The sequence below is a fragment of the Micropterus salmoides genome, unplaced genomic scaffold, assembly GCF_014851395.1.
Source record: "Micropterus salmoides isolate LMB-PRFRI ecotype aquatic unplaced genomic scaffold, ASM1485139v1 Ms_hic_scaffold_9, whole genome shotgun sequence".
Lineage (NCBI taxonomy): Eukaryota > Metazoa > Chordata > Actinopteri > Centrarchiformes > Centrarchidae > Micropterus > Micropterus salmoides.
Genome location: NW_024044681.1, coordinates 35,111,232 through 35,136,997, shown reverse-complemented (window position 1 = coordinate 35,136,997; position 25,766 = coordinate 35,111,232). Strand labels below are relative to the sequence as shown.

General features: G+C 39.2%; 1 protein-coding gene across 2 annotated transcripts in view; it reads right to left on the bottom strand.

Annotated features, from left to right (window-relative positions):
• Nucleotides 1-25,766, bottom strand: part of opcml (opioid binding protein/cell adhesion molecule-like) — a 346,479-nt gene that overhangs the window by 83,219 nt on the left and 237,494 nt on the right. For both annotated transcript variants that reach the window (XM_038708261.1, XM_038708260.1), the window contains one exon: nt 15,420-15,655. In XM_038708261.1, coding sequence (XP_038564189.1) covers nt 15,420-15,655 — 236 coding nt within the window. The remainder of the gene's footprint in view (nt 1-15,419; nt 15,656-25,766) is intronic.

The window sequence follows — 25,766 nt, the reverse complement described above, 5'->3', positions numbered from 1 at the left end:
ATTATAAGTTACAGATACTTATATCAACCGAGTAGGGGCTCAACCCTACTGTTTACACCTACTAAGTTAAGAGAATGGGCAACACAAGGAACATAATGGATTAATGGGTTTATTTGCTTCCATGGTAAATCATTCCACGGCTCTGACTTAGCTCATAAGCCAGAAAACAATAACTTTACCTTTCTTGCTTACAAATCTAAAAAGAAATGTTACCTGATCAACGTGAGAAAGGTCTGGAGATAGGTCTACAATTACATAACAATGTTCTTTCTCCCATTAACTCAGATAACTCTTCACAAGTTGTGAAGGACTTCAGGTGGTGCCGTGTTTTGAGGGTGTTAGCAAATTGCTAGAGGCGAATATGTGCATTTCGAGAGCAACTGGAAGGCAACAAGAATCTCAAAAAAAAGAGAAAAAGAGGGCTGCAATCTTCTCAGGTTGAGGTGCTGCTGAGATTGTTGGAGAGCTGACAGAAAGAATGGGAAAACTGAGCAGAGAACTGGAGAAGCAGAGTCAAGAATTAGTGCAATTGAAGATGTCGGCCAGTAACATAAGAGGGTTCTGTGGTATCTGTTGTGACCCTCAACAACCAGTGCAATGACCTACAGAAATGTATAGGGCTTTACTATTTACTAGGATTTACCAGGTCCCCGAAGGAAGCAAGGACAACATGGCAAATATTTTGAGACAACTAATTAAAAAATGCTACGGTAGAATGTTAGAGATCGAGAGGCTGCACAGATCCTTGGGGCTAAAACCAGCAAACTATGCCCCACCACTTTGAATCATTGACTACATAGTGAAGCAAGCCTGGGCACAAAAACGAGTCGCATTCAAAGAAATATACTTTGACCAATATTATTCTCTGGAGGTACAGAAAGGTAAATTGTCTGTATTTGTATTGTGCCTGTCTAGTCTTTCTGACCACTCAAAGTTTACACTATGTCACATTCACAACATTCACATACGACCTTCCAATAAGTGGATGACCACTGTATCCACTGAGCCACAGCCACCCAGAAGAAGAAAGTGCAGGTTTGTGGGGTAATAAAGCAGCCGGAGGAGCACGGGATCCAGGCCAGAAGTCACTTCACAGCACAGCTGAGAGTTGACCTGGAGATTGGAGTGAAAACATTCCCAACTCTAATCGAGGCTCTGCCGACTCTTGGGGATCTGGGCATATCAGTGCAGGTGAGTGAAAGGGAGAGGATGGAACGGGAGCTCTCCAGGGAGTCATGGCAAAGGCAGGAGAATGGGAGGAGAGGAGGACACAAGTCTCTTTTAGATGCAGATCTGCAAGCCTTCATGCAGGACTGGGTGAACAGTTAGTGTGCTCGTCAGGTAACAGCATTTGGAATTCAGTACTACTTTTTCAGTGTTTAGGTGCAATACTTTTTTGAGACACACTTGAAACAGCTAATTGCACAGAATAATGGTTGTATGTGAGAAATAATAAAGGTTTGGGTGAGTGAATTACATTTTTTCCCTCTATGATAAGACTCAAGAAAGGGCTACAATTTTACCAAATGATGTATTTTTTTCCCTTTTTGGCTTGTAGGCAGTTGCCCCAGAGAGCGTTAGTCACTACTTTCTGCCTATAATACAACAGGGTCTGGGTACAATACTAGTGAATTTTAATTATGGTTTCATTACAATTCTACAAAAAGCTGGGTTTTTGGGAGTCAAATGTGTTCATTCTGTTTATCTAAATTTGTTAAGAGTTCTTATATCCTTGTTATGAGCATATGAATGGTCAATTATATTGATCAGAGACATTCAGACTAGTCATCTGTTATGCAGATCCCCGCTTATTTTAATTTCCCCAGCATATCCAGGCAGAGACAATTCCTGCACTTCTCATTCAGGGGAATTCAATCTCACGTTTACGGCTTTTTCAGCAAGCATGTCAAGCAAGCCACAGACTCGACTGAATGTGCGTCAGAACTTTTCACAGTTAAAGCTCTCAATTAAACACGACATCAAGCGCATTACAAAAACCATTATCACGCTTTTATTTTGTAGGCAAAGTCATTTAAGAGGAAGTGATTATGTGAGTAACTGTTTCAATTTCAGCAGCAGCCACAATAATTTTTAAATTTATTTTGCCACTGACATAGTAATCTGGCCGCGGGTTAGATATTGCTGGCGGGCCAATTCTGGCCCGTGGGCCACCTATTGCCGACCACTGGCCTAGATCATGAGCATAAAACACACAAGCATGATGATAGACTGATAAACGCTCTTTTCTGAAAGTCTTTAATGCTATTTATATTATTTTGGATTTCTACAACCAGTGATGATATTTCCATAAGTTAGCCTAGTTAAAGTCTGAAAAGGACTCAGAAACACATTTAATATTGGAGAAAGTGAAGCCTGAATCCTGCCACCACATCCTGACATCACCCTGGCATTTCAACAGCTGTGTTGCATACAGTCCGGCCCTCTCCTCTTCTCTCCGGTGGGGGCTGATTTGAGATTTGAGTTGGCTTATAGCTTTTACAATTTAAAGGTGCAAAATTGAATAGTTATGGCTCACAAGCACAATTCAAACACTGTTTGAATGTTTATGATATAGTAATAACTTTTATGGTTTTTTGAATGCATTTTGAAACATTTGGTGAGTTTCAGTAGTTTACTAGTAGTAGTAGTTTAGAGTAGTTTACTAACAGAGCCAGACAAATGTTTGCCTGCACATTCTCACATCACATTCATTTTTATATATCCAGCGTGTGCGTGAAAACCATGCATGTACACATATAAATATGTGCATGGCATGGCCAAAGTGTGGCAAAAATAATTTTTAATATTCTTAATTTGGCAAAGCTAACTCAGGCAGAGGCAGAGTAGTTAAAAGCCCCAATTTCAGAATGCAAAATAGAAGAAATCATTAAATCCCATTAATATATCCATTGAGGCTCCTTGGACAGATGTAAAACTTTACAGGTCCTACATGATGGAGCTTATACCTTTCAAATATGCCTGATGAAAATGACCCTGAGAGCTGGCCAGAGGCTATAATATCAGTACTTCGTAAGGAGATCAAGTGTGGTTCCTAAAGACCAAATCAGCCTGCTTGGGAATGATGCAAACCACTGGGGGAGCCAGTGGTGAGGGTTAATAACTTTTGAATTTCTACTACTGAACTTCACACCATTAGTCAAAAATTCCCGCACTAGATGTATATCTAGTGTGCTGTGGCTAAATTTAAGGAAGTGATTACATTGACATTTAATTCAATACCATGTCTGAATATAATAGACTATGGTAACTTCAGTCCCTCCCAAATTGATCATCTCGTTGATAGTGCTGCAGGCTCACTGCGAATGACACTCCATTCTCTCTAAAATAGAAGATAATAAAACAAAGAAAGTTAGCTCCATTGTATAACCCCTAAACTAACAAAATAAAGAAAGCATTGCAGAAACAAAGGAAATGCCGTTCTACCAATCTAGAATAATTTTTTTAATCTGGTAAAATAATAAAACAGTAGTAACCACTTCAGGAGCTTCTTTAATGATGGAATTAAATTATTAGAGACAAAATCCATCACCACCTGCCTTTAACGGTACCGATTTAGCTTCAAACTCAGGCACCTTAGAAACAGCTGATATATATTTAGACTGCTTTTCTCCCATCAATCTTCACCTACTAACTTCAACGATTTCTTCTAAACTATCAACCTAATTGCATCAGACATAGGATATGTCTCTCTACTTGTCTTGTTAGATCTTAGTGCTGCATCTGACACCATTGACCATCACATCTTATTACAGAGACTGGGGCATTTAATTGGCATTACATGAACCAAACTAAGAAGTTTGAAGTGCTATTTATCAGATCAATCTCAGTTTGTGAATGTTAACAATGAGTCCTCCATGCACGCCTTTTATATGCTTCCTTAAGGCAATATTTTTAGGAAACACTCCATAAACATTCATTGTTATGCAGATGATATCCAATTATATTTATCAATCAGCCAGATGAAACCATCAGTTAGCTAAACTTTTGTCTTAAAGGATAATTTCAGTATTTTAAAACCTGGGACCTATTTTCACACATGTTGGTGTCGAAATGACTACTACAAAAAGCTTTGGAATCTGTGCAGTAGATGACTTCAGTTGGCCAGCTGCAGTGGAAGTAAAAACTGAATGAACTGCAATTTTCTGAAAACTGAAGTTACTGTACTTGGCCCCAGAAACCTCTGAGACGCATTATCTAGAGCTATAGTTACTCTGGATGGAATTTGTAGTGGCCTCCAGCACCATCATAAAGAATCATGGGGTTATCTTTGATCAGGATATTACTACAATTCCTTACTATCAGGCTGCCAAAGTAAGTCTCTTAAGACTCTCCAGCTGATCCAGAAATACCATGGCATGTGTACTGACAAGAACTATGAAATGGAATCATATTTCTCCCGCATTAGCTTCTCTGCACTGGCTTCCTTTAAAATCCAGGATATTATTTAAAATCCTTCTGCTCACCTACAAAGCCTTTAGTGGTCAGGCACCTCCTTATCTAAAAGAGCTCATAGTACCTTATTACACTACTACATTGGTTCTCAAACTCGGGGGTAATAGTGCCACTGCAGGGGGGTCATGGATTTTGAGCAGACCTAAAGTTGCATGAATGTGGTTCAAAACATTCTGGTGCAAGCAAGGCTATTTTACTAACCTCCAACTTTTTCTTTATTTCAATCGCCTGTGTTTTTAATGAGTGATAAAAATTAAATCTGAAAAATGAAAAAGCAAAATTTCTTTGCATGGACCGACAACGCGGTGGAACTGTTACTGATAGTAACACGGGAGTACAAAGTGACTGTGGAGGTGGATAACAGGCTGGGAGTCGTTGCAAAGTAAATACAGTGACACGCACAGTACAAGTGTTTAAGAGTTATTTGCACTTGTAGTATTTAATTAATATTTTAATAAAATAATAAAACAAAATCACTGTCAGTAGCATTGTGTTTTTGCTTTGCAAGATTGATATGACCCAATCAGGAAGCCAAATGTGAGTGTCTTTGTCATCATTTTTAAAGTCCTCCGTTTTCGCCTGTCTGCACTAATACACTACCCTGGAGTTTTAAAACGAAAATGGGGTCAGCAGCATTTTCTTTGGATTTGCCACTTTAGTCTGCCTTCTTTTTTCTTTTTTAATCTTATGCTTGTCTGTTGTGCATTTCATGTTGATATTGTACTTGACATTTGCCCTAATTTAATTGGATACTTTACAAAACATAAACATTTACATTTTACTCTAATATGAAAAAATATATATTAAGTATATTTAAGACAAAACATCTGAAACCTAAAGGCATTAAACCACATTAGCTCCAGGGCCCTGGCCACATGCCAGGTTTTCAGCTACAGTGCTTTAAGTACTCCTGGATGAATGTTGCTAACACATCCAGCTTCTGGAAACCATGCAGTGCTCTCCCATATCCACTTGGCAAACACCCAGAAACTGAAAACGTATCACACCACTATACTAGGATACACACCAAGCAGCAGGCACAATCATTCAGTGTGTAATTATTAACATCTGAACCCTCAAGTTCATTATATGCTGGCCATCATGCCAATAATTGTTGATAAATACTGTACATTGATAATTATTGCATAACAGCTACATTATAGTGTGTTACAGACACTAGATATCTATATCTAATAAATGTTTATATACTGCTGATAAATGCTTAAATGGGGGACTGCTTATAAATGCTTAAAGGGGGGGATAGATGTACTGAAGCTTTTCAGTGCATCTATCATGGTGAACTTTCTTGTGCATGGTTACATATTCCTAAACGGCTGTCTCCCAGGTGTGCACAGGACAACACTGCAATTGAACCCTCGCTAAGCCACGCCCCGAATACAAAGCTGACCAATCACAGCGCAGTATATGACTTGCTCTAACTGAGGTCCAACACTTTCATGGCTGTGCTCTATTGAGTCTAAAGCAAAAGGAGTCGTTTTCTAGCTTCTTTTCGCTGTATTTTACCAAGATCTGGTCAAACGCTGTTCTGAGTCAGTTTGACAGCCTGAATACAACCTTCAAATGTATAATGCAACGGCAAAACTGTCTGCTTCTTTCTGAGATCGCTTTTTCCAACAAATTCGACAATATTTCTCCGGGGAGTGCAGTAATAGACAGTGGCAGCACCGACAGTTTGTCGGACTTAGCAACAGTAACTAAGGGGGGCGGGGCTTAGCGAAGGGTCATTTGATGAAAGATGAAAAGAGAAAAATTAACATCCACTATTACAAAAGCTACAGTCTTTTAAGTCCTGCAAAGGTGGAAGTTAGCACCTTATCAAATGCTCTTTGCTACTACTACAGATGTTTTGAAAATATTCCTGTTAGGTGGAGAATTTATAGTAGGTTTATAGGTCTGAAAAGTATCATCCTCAATGTTGATGTCAATTATTAAGTGAAGAAGTATAACTGATTAAAATGACACGTGACATAGTCTCTTCTCAAGCATCTGCCTGCAAAATTGCTGAATTAAAGAATTTATTCCATGACAATTTAATCAACAACTACACTATACTTTCAGGTATTTGAGAAACATAAAATGACATTTAATTACTTATTTAAGTACTAACAGTCTGAGGTGCACAAATGTTGCAAACGATACCTGGGTAATACCCCAGAGCACCTCTGTGTCCAGGGCCGAATTGCTCAAGAACTTATTTCACCTGTCTCCACTGATTGATATTGACTGAAGGAGCAAGATCAAGATTGGCTCCAAAGACAATGTTTATCAAGAGCAGCTAATGTGGGAGGGGAAATGTTCCTTTCCAACTACAGTGTAAACATGGTGCTAAAAATAAATGTACTGAAGCTAAGGGATAGCTATTTAACATATCCAAAACTTTAGCATCATCACACTTCTGATCAATCCGTCTGTCAGTCATTATTATTATGTCATCACTTGTCTTGATTACATTTGTTAACTTTCATGGCTTACCTTAGTTATCTATCACATGGATGCCGTATGTGTCAGTCACTCTTTACTTTACTGATGCTTGTATGTTGTTCCTCAAATTTAAATCACTTTGGATAAAAGCGTCTGCCAAAAGGGTAAATGTATATCTAAATTATTGTCTAATCAATGCCTTCATATCACACTAAAATGGCAAGTGTCATTTTCAAGGTGTCATTTAACAAAGAAGCTTTGTTAAATGACACAAAGAAGCTTTGTTAAATGAGCAAAGGACAAAAAGGTTAATTGATGTTCTTCTGTATTATGACTGAGAGACAAAATAAGCCATAATGATAACTCAAATCACATTTGTGTACACTGAGTTAATGATCCAACTTCAAACTGCTATTCGATGTTAAAACCAGACTTTCTGAGAACAAATTGCCCTACAGTTGTAATGGAAGATAATGACTTCATGTCCATGTACTAAAAGGCACCAAATTAAATGCAACATTACAATCCACTCAGCTTGGAAAATACTGTACAGTGTCCCAATTATTTATTTATTTTTCCCCAGTGCTGACTACTTAATATACTTCATGCCTGTATTATTAGCAACTGCAAGGTCAGTGCATATCCAAGTGCACCTGCTGTTCTTACTATTACTTTAAAGAAACTGTACTCAAGGAAAAGTCAAAGTACTCAATAAAATGTACTGCTTCAACACTTGTCTGTGCCTTTCTTCGGTTCAGACTAAACTCAGTCCAACATGTTTAATTGTCTTCACAGTAATTAATCTGTAAATTCAAAGGGGACTGACGTTATGTCCAGTAGGTTTACAAATTGGATATTATGAGCATACATTAATTTAATATACTGTAGTTCTACACTTCAATTGAACAGCCTTAATTTCTAGTATGTTTCGGGTTAACTGGTGCAAAACTATTGAAGGTTTAATAAAAACAAGTTTGCACATAAACGTCACAAATGACACAAACATTTTGAGCTAAATGAGGGCATGTTCATTGTCTACATCGGCTTGTATGACCATTTAATACAGGATCCATTTGTTTGCTTTTGGACAAATAACCCAGGAGAAGGATCTCCAGAAATAAATTATTGTGTCCATCCATTGGGATGGCATGCATGCCAGGATGAGTAGCCACATTGGCCTAGCCATCTCTGGTATCACATGGGGACTGAAAAATGTACAGGTGGTAACATTTAATTTGGTAATTTCCTCACTTAATATTTCATTGTGAGTTGGAGGTTTACCACTGCATGTTCACCTGCTCAGTGCTGTAGACACATTTTTACAGGTTGCATGTCCATCACAAGATGATACATCATGTTCCACAAGGAAATAAACAAATCCTCACTACCTGACCTGCCTGTCATTAGACTGTGAGACATCAGAAACAGGAGCCTCCCTTTTCTGCTCTGATGCAAGACTGCAAACCACTGAGCTATTCTAGCACCTCAACTGGAAGTTCACAAAACATCAAAGATGTGATCAAAGAAAAGCTGTCTTGAATTGTATCAAGTTTAATACAGACAAACCAAAGTTGGGCTGAATCTACAACTGAAGGCAAAATGGCTACTCCTCTAGTGGCCTGCTCTGTTTCTCATCATGAAAAGCATTAGAGCCTGATGGATGAGACAGAGACACAGAGCAGACTGCATGGGGTGAGCATTGTGTGTGCATGCTGTGCTGAGAGTTTGAGCCAGAATGCAGTGAAGGGAGGGGGGACAAGTTCAGTTGTTATAGGCTAGCTGAGGCGCAAAAAGGCAGGGGGCAAAAATAAAATCAAAACCAAAAGTGTGTTTGTCTGCTAGCTGAAGATGTTGACTTGTTTTGTTGACATCTCGAGGGATTTTAAGTTATTTCAAGCAACAAGTGTTACAATAGCAAGGTTTATTTCTGCACTGGTGTCATAGCAATAGCAAGCCAGAATCATCATCTAGCTAGGAAGATACTATGTTTAGGCTTTAAAATCTGAAGAAAACATAACACAATGTATTTATTCATTTACTACAATGCATTGCTCACTGTATGCTAGAGCAATTTTATCTAATAATGGCTCAACAATATGGAAACACCTTATCCAATACATAAATGTGAGACTAAAGAGAAGCCACTCTGGCCAAATGAGGCAATTACAGAATGACACAATGAATTAGCCACCATAAGCAGGTAAAGCTGCAGCAGCAAAACACTTGAGTGTACAAACTTTTGCAAGGATGCATTCTATTGCTTATGAATTCCCCCTATCCTTTGTAAGAGGAAGGAGATATATCTTCTTTCAAAAGTTATAAACATCAACAACTGCATAGACTACCTCTTTTGACTAGAGCCCGACTAATATAGGATTTTTAAGTCTGTTACTAATTTTGATATTTGAGGATTTTAAAATCCGATAGCTGATATATCGGATGACATTCTTCCCCCCCCTTATTTTAAGAAACACATAACATAAACAAAGATTATCCCTAACATTTTGTGTTGAGATCTCACCAAGATACCATGACAGAATGCAGTTTAAAAATAAACTTTTATTGTTAGAAATAGAAATAAATAAATAAGAGTCAAATGTATAAAACTACAGATTTTTTTTTTAAATATCTGATTTATTATAAATTATAGAGTACTACTACTAATGAACATAACATTAAATAGTGTATTGTATTGTGGGGGACAGTAAAAACAGAAACTCAACATAAGGGCGACTGACCTTCGATTGAACATCATAACCAAGCTGGGCCCCTAAGTACTACGACCAAGATTGCCAAGGCTAAGTGACAAGTATCCTCTGAAAGAAAAGATGTGAATGCAGCACTACATACTATCCCTACTAAAGCCATAACCGAGACCAATGAGCTGATGTACGCCACGGCAACAGTAATCCTAGAGATGCTTGGCTATAAGATGAACAACACAAGCCACAAAGAGCATCATCCCCCATGGAGGAGAAGGCTAGAGGCCAAGATCAACGCAACACGAAGAGAAGTTAGTCAGCTGTCAGAGTTACAGAAAGGTGCAAGGAAAGGGCTACCTAAGAAATACAAGAAGCTGGTGATACCTGAGGCTCTGGAGACTGCCAAACAAAGACTTACCGCTCTGGCTACCCGCCTGAAGAGATACAAGGGAGAAGCAGAAGCCAGGAGAATAAACCGGATGTTCTCCACCGAACCATCCAAAGTGTACTCTCAGTGGCAGGGTAATAACACAAGCTCAGATCCACCCAGGGCTGAGACTGAACAGTATTGGAAGAACATATGGGAGAAAGAGGTATCCCACAACACCAATGCTCAGTGACTAGTGGATCTAAGAACAGATCACAGCAATCTCCCAGAACAAGATCCAGTAACCATTACAAAGGCAGACATCCAAGAAAGAGTGGCAGGTATGAAGAGCTGGACAGCACCAGGCCCTGACATGATCCACACCTACTGGCTGAAGAAACTAACTGCACTCCATGAACGCCTGGCAACACAAATGAACCAACTGCTGATGGATGGGACCCAACCACAACGGTTAACCCAAGGACAGACAGTCCTGATCATGAAGGACCCCTGGAAGGGAACAATCCCATCCAACTACCGGCCAATAACCTGCCTCTGCACAACATGGAAGCTCCTGTCAAGCATCATAGAGGCTAAGATGAGTAGGCACATGGCTCAATACACAACACATTCTCATCTCAATGCGTCATAACTGAGGCTTTCAGACAGCGTGACAAAGAGTAAGGATTTTACGCTAAAGGTAGCCTTCAGCGTCCATATGAAACGCCCCTGTTTGCTAGGTTGCAGCAACACACGGGAGGATCCAGACTGACAAACTGGTGGTGGCTAACCAACCAGACATCGTGTTGATCAATAAACAGCAGAAGAAGGCTGCAGTGATAGATGTGGCAATCCCAAGCGACAGCAACATCAAGAAGAAGGAACACGAGAAGCTTGAGAAATACCAAGGGCTGAAAGAGGAGCTAGAAAAGATGTGGAAAGTAAGAGCAACAGTGGTGCCAGTGGTAATCGGAGCACTGGGGGCTGTGACCCCCAAACTGGGACAGTGGCTACAGCAGATTCCAGGTAAAACATCAGAGGTCTCTGTCCAGAAGAGTGCAGTCCTTGGAACAGCTAAGATACTGCACAGAACCCTCAAACTCCCAGGCCCGAGCTTGAGTATGACACATATCACCCCTCAAGGGGTGAGAGGGGGATTTAGTTTTTTTTAGTCATGCAGTAGTTACCTTACATATAATCTGCCACTACATGTAGTTTATCACCTGCACTCTGTTAATTCTATCCAATGCTGCAGAAACGATTTCCTAACACACTTCTGGCTCTATGATACAGTAACAGATGAAGCGCTGCCCTTGAATTAATCTTATACTACATGAGTGACTACGAGGACCTGCAACTGTGTGTTAGATACTTGTTCAGTTCTCTCTGGTTTAATCATTTCTGACACGCCGACTGTAACTAGGGACACTACAGTTTAATCACTCAATAATGTTAGCCTCCTCCACTGATAAACACTGCATTGGCTTTGTGGCTAATTTAGCAACAGGCAGCATTGTATCTGCTGTTGGCGATGTTAGAAAATATTTAGAAGTAAAAAAATTAGAACTGCCGAACTGTTTCAGAAAAAAATCTACACTCACGTCTGTCAGCAGCGTAGCCTCCAACTACCAACTACCATAACATTAAACACACTGTGAGCCTGGAGAGGGCAATTGGTTAGCAAGTCTGGTCTTCGAAGAGGAAAAGTGATGAGGGCTATTTTTATTATTATTTAAATCATGTAATTGACGTGACAAAAGACCAACTCACCGGGAACACTGAGTGCGAGCGCTACCAGGAGCTACTCCGGCAGAGCCACTCTGAGCTCAGGTAGACTGTGGTCAGCTGATGTTTTGTTCTGTGGTGCTGCAGTGTGGTTAACAGAGGAGCTGCAGCGCACCCTCTGGTGGGCAAACTATGTAACACCCATGACATGAGGGAAGGATCCGACTCTCTGTTTCCCTTTTTTAATAGTCTTATATCGGCTGTTATAAACACCAATGCTGATGTATCTGCAAGTAGCTTATATCGGCCGATAATATCTGCAAAATGATAAACTGGTTGGGCTCTACTTTTGACATGAGTGATGCAATTATACTGGAGACAACGGCCCTCAAAACATAGTTCGGATCATCCCGTGGTTTCGAGTCATGGATTAGATAATTTTTCGTATCACCAAAAATAAATGTATGTTATTTCACTGTAAATCACTGTATGTTGATAATAATAATAATCATCATGCGTGCCGAACCGTGGGGGGGATCCGTTACACCAATACTGACTATGCTGTTACTGTGGTGTTTCAGGGATAGTCAGTAAGATGGCAACAGCAAGGTTCTTTGTTCATCAAAGAAACAGAACTAAAGTCCTTAAAGTTGGCATCACAGTGTAACTGTGACCACTCAATGTTCAATCAGAGTCCTTGGCTCCTTCTCCGCCACTTGTAGTCATTGCAATACATACACTATGAACTACAAAGCACTCCAAGATATTATTCTTTCTTGTAGTGTGGCTTAACTGCAGTCAGTCCACTCCCTGTGTGCAGTCACCATGGAAGCAGATGTCCTATATTCCTGAGGGTATCAGCTGACAAGGTCACCGGGCTGATTGATGTTAGCCTCCAGAGCCCATCTCTATGTACAGGTTCAACACCAATCTCCATTTCTGAGGTGCTTGAGAGGAGAGCGCCTGTGGGGATGAAAGGCCCCACTAACATCCCCCATGGACTTCCTGATCTGTCTTTGCCATAAAGGTGGCAGTATTCATTCATTTGCAACCCCAGGGTGTGACATAAATCTGTGCCCCTTCTTATAAAATGTTCCCACAACACAAAACTCTCACAAAGTTGAACAATTGGCAGCAATTGCATGTTAACACTGTATTCATCATGTGCGGTACTGGCATGTTTAACCAGGCCAACGCAGCATTACACCACTGTTGAGCCCAAGACTAGTGCCAGCATGGGAGAAGTACTGGGCCATGCTATTTCTCTGCATGACTGTCCCTCCACCCAAATAAACTGTTGGATTGCTTTCACAAATATTACTTCACTACTGTCGTAACAACTATCAATATGCTTTACACTCATATACAGAAGCCATACAGAAATATATCTAGGCTTATCTCCCTTCACCCATCCTCCCTGCTTCACCATGCAATGTCAGAAAAAACAAGTGTGTGACAGGAATTTATGACAGCAGGCTTCAATTGCATTGTGAAAAAAGCCACTTTTCAAATGAAAGCATCAGTGTTTTTCCTGCCTGAGAACACTCAACCTAGGCCCCATCTGAACGAGATTTTAATCCAAAAAAATCAGAAAGCTAAAAAATAACACAGAACTTTCCATTTGTATTAGCAGCACCTAAAATACATCTTCACAACCACCCATTCTTTCTTATTTAAATGTTTTATTTCTACAGAACGTATAAATATGTGTTCTTTATATAAATGTAGGACAAATCCTTAATGCAGTATGTTGATATTTTGAGATTAAAGCAAACTACTGCGTCTATGTAATTAGGGATGCCAATGATTATCGGTCAATCTGTGTTCTAATGTTTTTAATCAAACAGATTAACCAACAACGTAGAAGACAAGGGACATGTGCTGTAAAGTGTCACAGTCAAGAAACAAATACATTTCCTCTGCCCTCCGTAGATGAGGAATAATAGCACCTCATTGTGCTCACTGTGCAAGTTCAGAGAGCTATAGCATTAGTTAACTCCCCCGACTGAGTAACCAGTTGGTACATGCCGATGACTCCAGCAAAATAAAGTAATCCTATGAAAATCACAAGAATTGCTGTCTGGCATCTGTCTGGTTTAGCTAGCTATCCAGAAGTTAATGCTAATGCCAAAGTACCAGCTTCAACAGAACAAGATAACAGTAGTTCAGTCAGCACTGGGGAGATGAGTCAGGCAGCTGAGAGCAATACTGCAGTTACTAACACTGTGGACAAGCAGCACTGTCAAACAACAAAGTCATGGACTTGTGGTATAAATGTATAAAGATTCCCATGGCTGGTAAAGTTGCCATCACAGTATCTGTGATATGGTCTAAGATATGATTATTATCCTAAATAAAACCAAGACTTGCTTTATTGTCTGTCATTTGTTATTGAATATTGACAAAAGCCACAGTAATAACTTAAGCAGTGGTTGTTAAGCTATTATTAAGGAAAAAACACTCACTTTGTTTCGTGTCTTCAAAAAATAATAATAAATCAACTTTTAATTGTTGTGTATGACCTATAATCAGTTAGGTATATTTCTGTATATTTGCTACCCTTGTACCGCTGACAGACTGTTGCTCTCACCTGCACACTGATTGTTGGAGCAGGTACATAATTCCTTTGGTATAACAACACAGAGCACCACCACCAGTGTTTTGTTGGTGTATTAAAGCCCAGCTTCTCCTGTTTGGCGGATCTCACGGCCGCTTTTAATTTCAAATGTGAGCGTGCAGGATCCAGAGAGTTGGGTTATTGGGATGCTTAAGGTCAAGGTCAGGAAATAAGGATAGATAAAATCCATGGGAAAGTATAATTGGAGACTTGGAGATGCTTTCTTGTCTGTGCGAGAATATGCTTGTCTATTGTTTGATTAAAACCATGGCCTGATACTTCTCAGCATCAATTAAGAGTTAATGAGATATCATAATGAATTATACAGTGTGAAAAAAATACTCAATGTTAATTATGATTTCATGAAAGTTTAATAGGTTTTTGTGAAGATTGAGTCAATTATGTTTCATAAGATGTGCTAGTTGAAATGTCTAAAGAGAAATCTGAATTCTCAAAAAAATTAAGCAATATCTTTCTTTTCGAAACTCTTAAATGGTGCAATCTGCATCTACTCAGGGGTTACCGGCTGTCGTTCAATGGTGTAGTCTACTCTCTGTGATTCTGCATTAGGTATCTGATAGAACTATCTTCATCCAAATTTTAATTATATGTCAATTTAGTCCAGCTACATGATCTCAGGGCGGTGGTGCTAATTGTTTGTGGAAACTCACCATGGAGGAAATTGATTTCATCATAAAAGACAACAAATGTCTCAGTGCTGAAAGTTGATTTAGTAGGCCTTTGCAATGAAACTGAGCCAGGACATTCTTCAAAGTACTGTGTGCTAAATCAATATCTATCAGCACTTTGAAATTAAATCGAGATTGGATGCTGGTTTCATCGCCACTACTAATTCTCACTGTATTCCATCTAATCACACTGTCCTAAAACAACGGAGCAAAGATTTCTCATTTGATTTGACTGTAGACTCGCCCTGGCCAAATCCAGACATTGAACAGCTTAAATTTACAATTGTCCACCTGTAAATCTGAAGAAAACCAACGCACAACACCGTTTCAACACTTATTCTGTTATATCCTTTGGTTATTTGTTGTGGCTGAATACAGTCACTGACAGACTGGAGAGGTCTTACCTTGAACAATGAGATGCACTTTTGTGGATTTTGGTTTCTTGTTTGTCAGGATTGAGCAGACATAGGGCCCTTCATCATGGACGTCAACATTTTGGATCTTGATGCTGTACTCTGTGACTGCTGTGTTTTCCATCAGGATGACGCGAGGGTCCAGAGACCACTTCTCACTTCCTGCGAATAAAATGGTGGTGCGATTGAGCCACGCCACTCGTGATACTTTGCTATCCACGTTGCATCTGGTAGGAAGAAAGACAGAAAGGACAAATTTGCATTAGAGATTAAGGCCTTCGACACAAAGCTTTGTCTCTGTTAAGGGCCATGAAACCTCAAACAAAAACACCATTCAAAGATTATTAAAATACTGACATCCAACGATGTCTGATGAGGTGCGATGAGAGGTAGAAGCACTCTCTACAAGGTACAATTGTGATGTTGTGTTAACAAAAATGCCAACTTCTTTGGCATAAATATAAAATACATGTAGCTGTAGTTCATTAAAGGTAAGACATTTGGTTAGCTTGTTTCTTGGCTTGTGGAATGGAACAAAAAACACATTTCAGTTCGATTATTATCATCATCATCATCATCATCAATACATCTAAATCTATTTTTAGTAAATATAATATCATTAAAGCTTTGTAATTTGATATGGTAGTAGAGTAGGTTTTTAGTGCTTTTTCTCTGAAAACAGCAGTCTGCTGACAATGCTAGTAAAGCGGTGAAGGTGACCCAAAACAGTAAAATATTGCTGGACAGCTAAACAATCAGTTTAAACATGTACGAAGGAAATATGAGTGAAATAATCCAGATGGGCATGGATCAAACTAGAGTTATGTAGCAATTTAAAAATAAAACCAAATCTTAGTCTGGAGGAGATGCAATCTTCGAGTGCTCCTCGAGAAGTTGTTATCTGACACACTGACTTTATACATACAAAGTGATGAGACGCGCCTCATCCCTTAGATCACATCAGTCAAAACATGAGATAATGTGCACACTGACATTGCCTTCCACCTGATCCCAAAAAGATCAAGAAGCAAACAGGTAAGAAAAAAAACATTGCATCCTGTGATTCATGTTACTAAAAAAAAATAATGTTCTCTGTTTCTTTAAGTGCAGACTAACTCACTTGATTCACACACCTTACACCAACTAAATGAACTTAAATTATTAAACATTTTTACATGAAAATGAGAGAATGTTCATTGTTTTTACTGTTATAAAGTTAGATGCTACCTGTCGGGTAAAATAGACTGAATACAGAAACTTGCTTGCAGAAAACACTTTAACCAGACAAAAGCCAAAAGTTTAATTTTAGCCATTACAACTGCTGCCTAAATATCTCCCACAATGCTTTTAGCTAATAAAAATGTGTGAGGACAAAAAATAGGTTGGATTTGACATTTGTTAGCATCATTGTTTCACATACTTGGACACTCTTCCAACCTGGAACCAGAAAACGGAACCAGCCAACCTGATGCAGCATATTTAGCTTTGTTTTTTAAACAAACTGAACTCACAGACCAAGGGTGGAGAAGTGGATTATGATGCAGGGGTGGTTTGAGCAGTATTTTTCTGCAGGGGAATAACAGCATATAAATTTAATGTAAAACAAAACCACACTCAGAATGCACTGGGGTATTAAACACCACTTAAAACCAGAATTTGGCAGAACATTTATTGATAGTATCAGTAAAAGAATGGAAAGATGTTTCAGCTTTGTGTGCCAGTTCTTTTCTTTTTTTAATTAATGGATGTTATAAATTTGGCATGAGTTTGCACAAACTGTGAAAACAGTCTTTTAAATCCAAAGTACCCTGAAGTTTAAGTAAGCTCACATATGTGGGGAGATGAATTCAGTGCAAAAAGCATCAGCTTCTGGCTGATAGGTCTGCAGGTCCCAGCACAACTTATCAGACACAGTCCATATATATACTGTATGTAGCACGTCAACCAGGGAGCTTCACATACCCAGCAGTGTTTGTTAACCCCACAGTCACACACACAGCATTCACAGTAAATAGAGCAAAACAAGAAATTCCTGGTTCACAGATTACCACGTCCCGGCCAAAACTAATACGTGCAGTGTGTGTGCAGGGAAAATTAACGTGTGGGGGGAATTTGAAGGAATGAGGCTGTAAATGGAAGGAGACTCACTCAGCCAGAGTGACAGTAAATTAGCTGAAGAGAGCTTGTATGTTAAAGGAAGCCAGGGGAGCATGAGAGACAGGTTTCCATGTTAATAGTTGCAACACATTTGCTTCTTAAAAACTTAACGTTTATCCTATAAATAAATCAATAAAATGTTGTCTTTGCCACAAACACAAACTACCAGTGAATTTAGATTAAGTCACAGACATTATAGGGAAGACAATACACGTCAGACAATCCAGCAAGACGAGAGTGCATCTCTGAAGAGTTCTATTATTTGCTGCCAGTAAAACATTAAAGGTCTGAAGGTCAGTAATGGCCATCTAACTATGGCCGTTTTACTTAAGCCTGGGAACGATGCACATTTTATATTTAGAAAACACGCAATGCAAATCACAGCTCAGGTTCTGATAAAACTATCAGATTTTATTTAGGCTAAGTGTATTGAAATAGACATGAATGTCATTAGATGTACATATACATTATACAGGATCATAGGTGTAGATTTGGGAATAGATGTATGTATGTCAACATTTTTAACAACCTGAAATGATCTTGTCATGTCAAACTCCATGCAGGCTTGACTGGTAAGGTATGCGAAGTTGCAAGGTTTGTGTGTTTTCTGCAAAATGGGAAGTGAAGAGCGAACAGGCGACAGATACCTTACCTTTAATCTGACAAGCCTCAGGCAGCATATCAGAGATTTAAAAATAATTGCAGTTCTGCATATCACTAACATCACTCAGCTGATTTAACATTTCAGTTTCAGGAGTGAGGTGTTCACATATTTGTGATCATCCTCACATTTTAACATCAACCGATGTTATTACTGTAAGCGAAAGATGCAGACAAAAAGCGAATCCAGAAAGAACTAAAGTATCAATAGAAGCTTTGCCAATGAGGATGGTGTGAGACGGTGGTCCCCATCCCTTGATCAGAATGTAACCCTAGAGCAGTGTTGGGACTGAATTTATTGAGTTAAGTTACTGCTTATTTGAAATAATACATTTCCTTCCATGAAAGCTTTGCATGCATTGATTTAAATTATGCAGCGAGGAATAGTGCAGGCAGAAGCCGCCACAATGCTCTGGTTCTGGTGACAGATCTCTTCCTCGAGTACGTTGTATGTATGCAATCTTGTTGGATGGTTGGATATTGTTATCAGAAAGTGCAACTGTGTTTTTTTATTGCATTCCATGGCACAGGTGTCCTGACCCTAAGCTAGTACTGGGTTGGACCTCCTTTTGCCTTCAGAACTTTTGCCCATAGTGACATGATAGCATCACACAGTTGCTGCAGACTTGTCAGCTGCGCATTCAACTCCCATTCAACCACATCTCAAAGGTGCTCTATTGGATTGAGATCTCCGGAACTCCTCACCTTTCTGCAAAATTTGCCGTTTTGAGACCAAAATGGGCCACCTATGTGATTTGTGCAGATCCGATGAGAAAATAATTTCAAAATGGCTGATTTTGTCCCCACCACTTTTTGGCAGCATTTGTTAAAATGTTCTGAATAGCTTGCAACCAGAAATGTTAAATAACAAATGAAACTGCGTTGAGAAAAGTTAATTTATTTAACTTAAGCTAAAAAAAAAATCAAGCTACTAATTATGAAGTGACCTCAAAATGTGCACACACCAGTCAGTAACTTTAACAACTTCTTGACAGTTTCTTTTTGGACAAGTTTTCCGTTCTCTTTTATTTTTCAGATTTTCAATTGTCACCTGCCACCTGAATGTTGTTTCCCTTTTATTTAAATAAAAACATTTCCACATAAATTATTGCAGGAAAGGAATCTGGTGCAGAACATTTGACCAGAATGCATGAAATTAAATGTTTAATTAAATGTTTTAATACCCCCAGCCACTCATATATTTCAGCATTATTTTTTTCCTTTAAAGTAGTGTTAAAATATCTTCTTGTCTTGTTCTCGTGACACCAATATCATGTATCATCTCCTCTTGTGAGCTTTTATCGTCACACCCCTAATCTGAGCCCTTATTTCTCCACCGCTTTTCAACACAAAGTGACGCCTTTGCATGCCGATATCTTCTCTCGTTGCACAATTGCAAGTTATCTATACAAACATGTAAGCTTAAACAGACCGCTCTGACATCATCTCTGTGTGTTTATCTGCTTGCATATCCTTCTCACCTTTTTTTTAGCCCTGACTAGTTTGCATGCTTGACAGTGTCATGTTCAAGAAACCAGTTTGAGAGGATTTGAGCTTTGTGACATGGTGCTTTATCCTGCTGGAAAAAGCCATAAGAAGATGGTACACTGTGGTCATAAAGGGATGGACAGAAACAATACTCAGGTAGGCGTCACTCAGTTGGTACCAAGGGGCCCAAAGTGTGCCAAGAAAACATAAATCTAAAAATAAATATATATAATACCTACTTTGAGTCAAACAAACTGAGTAAAGCTAATGTTTTGCTGAATCATCTCTATGTGAGTGTGTGTGGGTGTGGGAGTATATGAATGTAGAGCTGTGTCTACAGTAGAAAAAGAGAGGGCAAGTGTACACACAGAATATAGGATATTTATGTATTATTTTTGTCTATCTCCATTTTTCCTTGAAGAAATATACAGTAACCATTTTTTCACAGGGGCCGCTCAATGTGAAGAGAAATGCTCAAGTTGCAAATCCTTGCAACAAACAGATAAAAAATATGAAGTTAATAATAAGGCTTGCACAACATACTTGAAAACCCCTGCACACATTGAAAAAGGCTGAAAAAAACTCACCAAAGTATTCCCTTAGTATATAAATAAACTAGGTCATAAAATGTAAATATGAAAGGTTATCTCCCTCTGCTGCTACTTCCCTGACAGGTGCCGCGGTGCTACTGTGAGATTTAGTTGAATGCATGCCAAGTCGCAGCAAAAGAGAACGGCTGCAGGTGAAGGTGCAACAGGAGGAAGCTTTTTAATTCATTGTGTTATTCTTCGTCTGTAGTTGCTCTGTGAACACGGTGAGAATTTTTTCTAGAGTCCTTGCTGTGTTCAGCATTGTCCTGCTTCATATTCATATGGTGCACACATTCACACTGGGAGCTGCTCAGTTCAGTCTTCCTCTGCTGGCTACCCAGTCACTCCTGTGGAGCTACCAGAGGTTAAGTGCTCAAGGGCACCTTGTCAGCAGCTACTCTGGAAAGAAGAGCATTATTAATCCTAAAACTATTATTCCCAGCTGGTCCTGGGATTCAAACCACTGACCTTCCAGTGTGTGTCTTCAGAACAAGGACAGAGATGCTCAGTCTCTTTAAAGGATCCTGTAAAAAAACACATATGGTGTCCTAAACCACTATATGCTCTTGGGTCTATTTAGTTGTTTGTTTGGTTGTGTGTTTTCTGATTTGTGTGGATAAAATAAACATTTCCAGATATTTCCTGCTCAACTACAATAGCAGCACTGTTCAACAGGGATACAGGGAGAAATCAATCATAGAAAAGGAAGAGATACCAACTCCTCTACTGACAGGAGGCCCAATAGACCAGAATGTAATGCAGACCAGAATGTAAGCAATTTTGTTCATAGTGTGTATGTTAGTGTTGTCTATTCTGTTTGTGTCTGATTTTATTTTATTATTATTTTATTATTGTGTTATGGTATATTGTATAAGTAAGCACATCGTGAGCAATGTACAATCCTGAGTCAAATTCCTCATATGTGCACACATATCTGGCAATAAAACTGATTCTGATTCTGAATACCTAGCTGGAAACTTTCTATTTCTTATGCTGTCACTTTGCTTTTTGCTCTCTCTTTCTGTATAAATAACCTGTTGTAAAATGTCCAGTCACATCCTCTAGAGGATGCAGTGGGGTTCATCAAAGAAGTGAATTAGAGCATTTATTGACAAAATATAGAAAGCTTTCATAATCATAACTGACTGAAGGTTAGCTTGATAAACTGTTGCAGAGTTGTTGTTGTAAAGAAAAACAGTACAGAGTGCTTTTCTCCACAAATATCTTCTTGTGAGGTATTTAGGTCATAGTTTTGACAGGGTTTCCCCAACTAAGACACCTTACTGACAAGATGGCACATTAGGTCTCAAACGTTAACATCAGACAGCTTTCAGATTGTCTGCGCTTGTGAGAGCCAGCACTTGGCGAGAGGCCAACAATGGGTGGCACTGTCAAAAACTGTCCTGCCGTAACACTCACTGACAGTCAGTATACTTTTCTCAATTGCACTTCATGCCAAAATGGTTTGTACCTGGTGCCCGCTGTGATGACACTACAAGTTGTGTTTCAAATGAAATCCTCCACGCTCTCTGTAGAGCTCAGCTCCATCAGCGTGGCAAGATAAATTGTAGCTGATTAAAGGATCATTTCAGCGTTTTTCATTGTAGGTTTTTGAAAATTAAATTTTGTAAGCCATGCTTGCGGCGTGGATGGGGATCAAATTATTGATCGGTCACTATGGTCCAGCCTGAAATATCTCAAAAACTACTGAATGGATCTGCTATGGAATCATGCAGATACCAATGTCTCCTTAAGATGAATTATCCCTAAACACTTCCTGTAGCGCCATCATCAGGTCAAAATGTCTTTAATTCTTTGGCCAAATACTTGCAAAATAATGACATCTGCATAAGCCTCAGCTGTACTTTGTGTTTAGTGCTAATTAATAAATAATTAACATTACAGCTGCTAAACATGACTATGCTAGCCTGTGACCATGTACAGCCTCCCAGAGCTGCAGGCATGGCTTTAGACTCAGAGTCTTGTTTGCACAATAATAGGGTGACCAGATGAGAACAGGTGAAATTCAGGGCAGGGGACTTGTAAATATAATGTTTTATTAGGCTAACAAAAACGTAGGTGGGACATACAGGACAGGAGTCAGGACAACTGCTCATAATTTGGGACTTCCCCAAATATTTCGGGATGTCTGGTCACCCCAGCAGTAGATACTGGAGTATCATCTCAAAAAAAGCAATCGATTAACAGTGTCACAAAGGTGAAATATTTGTTCCAGGAGACAAGACAAGGAGGAAAAATTGTTTGTAGTCTTGTTTGTTTTTAAGGTTACAGAAACATTCTTCATTATAAACCATCCTTGTACAGAGTATATAAAAAATCTTCATCCTACCCACTGAAAATCATATAGTATACCAAGTCAAGGTCAGACAGCATTGCCTTTGGATGAAGTTAATGTTAATTCTTTACAGTTCCACCTATTCAGTTTAGACCAAATCCTTAATCTTTGTCATCAGTAAAGGCTTTTTACCAACAGACTTTTACATCCTAAAAAAATAGTTTGACTGTTTCACAGAAATGTGCGTTTTTAGAAACACTAGATCACTTTCAGCTTGTACATAGATGTTCTCTGCTGTTACTTTCTAATAATTCCATGTGCAGGGGATTTTCTAAACTTTGGGTGACGATAAAAATATCTTTCTGATGTGTTGAGTAAAGTTTCAACAGCAGCAGCATGAGCTAAAATATGTATTCCGTAAGAAAAGTAAACAGACATAATTCTCTGTTGCTATTTTAAGGATCCATTAATGCACTAAATGTGGTTACAGTGTATTTTTATTGACATTAGCCAGAGTGGATTCATGGATCTATCCGTCTTTACACCCAAATCTAAACTAGCCTGTCTCTCAGGGTGCACTCAGGTCCTCTCCTGTTTGCCTCTGTCCTCCTAAAAACTGTATTTGTTGGTCATATTTTATCTTATTCGGTTACATATTGCCACTCCATGAAGCATGTCCAAACACATTTACTCAAATAGGTTTACAGTCCACCAAACACAACTGGCAGGGTTTATAGTCTCTCAGTAAAAGTCCTTGTTGTCAGGTAAAAAGGAGCAGCAAATGGTGAGTGGAGGAGTCAAGTTGTGTGTTATATCTTTACCAGTCCAACACTGTTGTCAGCAGCAACATGGACCATAGTGCACACTGGGCACAGGAAATTACTACTGGAAACTAGGACAAAAATGACAAAAGATAATATAATACACTCACAGTGTTTTGAAAACCTGATTTTTTTTCCCCAGCCAAACAAAAAGAGCATGTTCTCCACAATAATGTAAGTCTCAACTGTGAGCCCTTGATGTACGGCAAAATCCCCAGAATGACAATCACATGAAGACTGTCAACCTCCTGCTCACCCACCAAACAGGCACTGTGCTTCTGCCATTATTTTCCAAAACTAGAATCTTTTTTATTTTTTTTTGATATGCGACACACCACTAGCGCATTAATATTTCAGATGGCAGACACAAAAATGGTAACTAGAAGTGCACCCAAGAAGCAGCTGCTGTCTTAGCGGCATTCAATAAAATAATAAAATGTCTACAGTATATGCCTAATGCTGCTATGATGACTGTGTACTAAGAAAGACATTGAAATCAAATACATCCAATTCAGCTCCCCCGCGGGGGCCTACAGGTACAGTTTAACCCCTTGACGCCTGAATTTTTTTACAATCAAAAAATATAAGAAATTATTTGTGTTTTCATTTGCTTTCAAGCTGATGTTAAATTAATTGAACATTGTTAATTTGTCTATAGAAAAGATATAAAAAGATATAAATTCAGGTATGATGTAGGTATGATGCAAATTAGCGACAACAGGCATAAACAACAAACCAGAGCTTGCAAAAGGTTCCTAGGTACGTATCAAACATGCACCAACAGGCAATGGGGGAATACATGCGCTATCTTGGTTTGCAGTCTGAAAGGAAGAGGTGTGATGCAAAATCGCTACAATCGGCGTCAAGCTGTTAACACCGACTACTAAATGGAAAAAAAATATATAGCTGGAATGATACTTGCCACTTGAACTAAGTGGTCACAAGAAAGTGAAATGTATTGATTTGTGAAGTGCTGTGTGTTTGTGAGGATTAAAGAGAATCTTTTTTTTGATAATATTTTGGGCATTTCTAGTCTTAGATAGATGCAGAGATAGACAGGAAAGCCTAGAGAGAGAGGGGATGACATGCAGCAAAGGGAGCTAATGAGGCTCCCCCAAAATGATGCTTAACAGCAATAGAAGAGCCAACAACTGTCAGACATAAAGTGAATGTACTCCGAAATGATCATCACACAATACTGCCCAAACTATCAGTAGCAGGGAACATTTCCAGTTCCAAATGTGCATACTTTAGCATTCCCAAGAAAGCAGTTTAGAAAATGTGTCTAAAAATAGAAGGCTACGACACGGTGAGCTCTCACCCTGCTCGTCCCTGGGACGACAAAGGATTCATATTAAAGACAGATTATTGTTTTCTCACCACACAGTGGCTAGCCTTCAGTCCAATGGACCACACTGGATGAATAGCATTACTCATACTGTCATTTCCTACTGCCACTGCAGGGTCAGAGGAGACAGCCATATGGGAATACAGTTCTATCACAGTGCTCCATCAAAGTCGAGACGTGAATCAGAAATAGTGGAGAAAAACTCCCCACTCCCCAAATGTGACATTTTAAGTACAGAATGTGTCACTCTCTGCTGAGCCACTGTTGTCCTTGTGGATTTATTCACAGCTAATTATTTTTAGGTATTGCACAAGAATACAGAAGGATTTGGCAGATAAACACATTTATTAAAAATATATATATTTTGAAACAGTATGTGGTTCATTTAAATTTAATTTGGCTGTAAACCACAGAAACCACTTGCAGTGTCACCTGGACAGTTTGATAATCATCTCAAATCAACTTTAGCTGTGTTTCGACCAAAGAACTATACCCTGGCACTAGGAACCTTTGGAGGAACTCACTGTGTTTCCACCGAAGGGACCACGGTCTAAATATAGTTCTAGGGTCTTTATTTTACCCCACAAAAAATCCCTGCTCGAGGGGTAGTACTTTCCAAAAGTACCAGTACTTTGGGGGGGTGGGGCTTGCTTTGCAGTGAAATTCTAAATGGGCGAGTAGAGGCTACTGGCTCCTCTCTTTTCCACCGTTGTTTGCAAACACATAAATCACAATCAACAGTCAGATAGCACACACAAGTCTCGCTGATGTCGAGATCGAACTTTAGCTTTAGAAACAGCAGCCAGCATGCAGCGGTGTGTTTACAGAGAACAGCTGATAGAGCTATGCTAAATACTGGGTCTGGAGTTGTTGTTTTAAGTTTTCATCAGTCAGGCAGCTTTCACACAGAGCCAAAGTGGTCTCCTCTTCTCCAAAACAAGCGGAACAGCTGATTACAGCAGCTAATAAAGCTCTTTA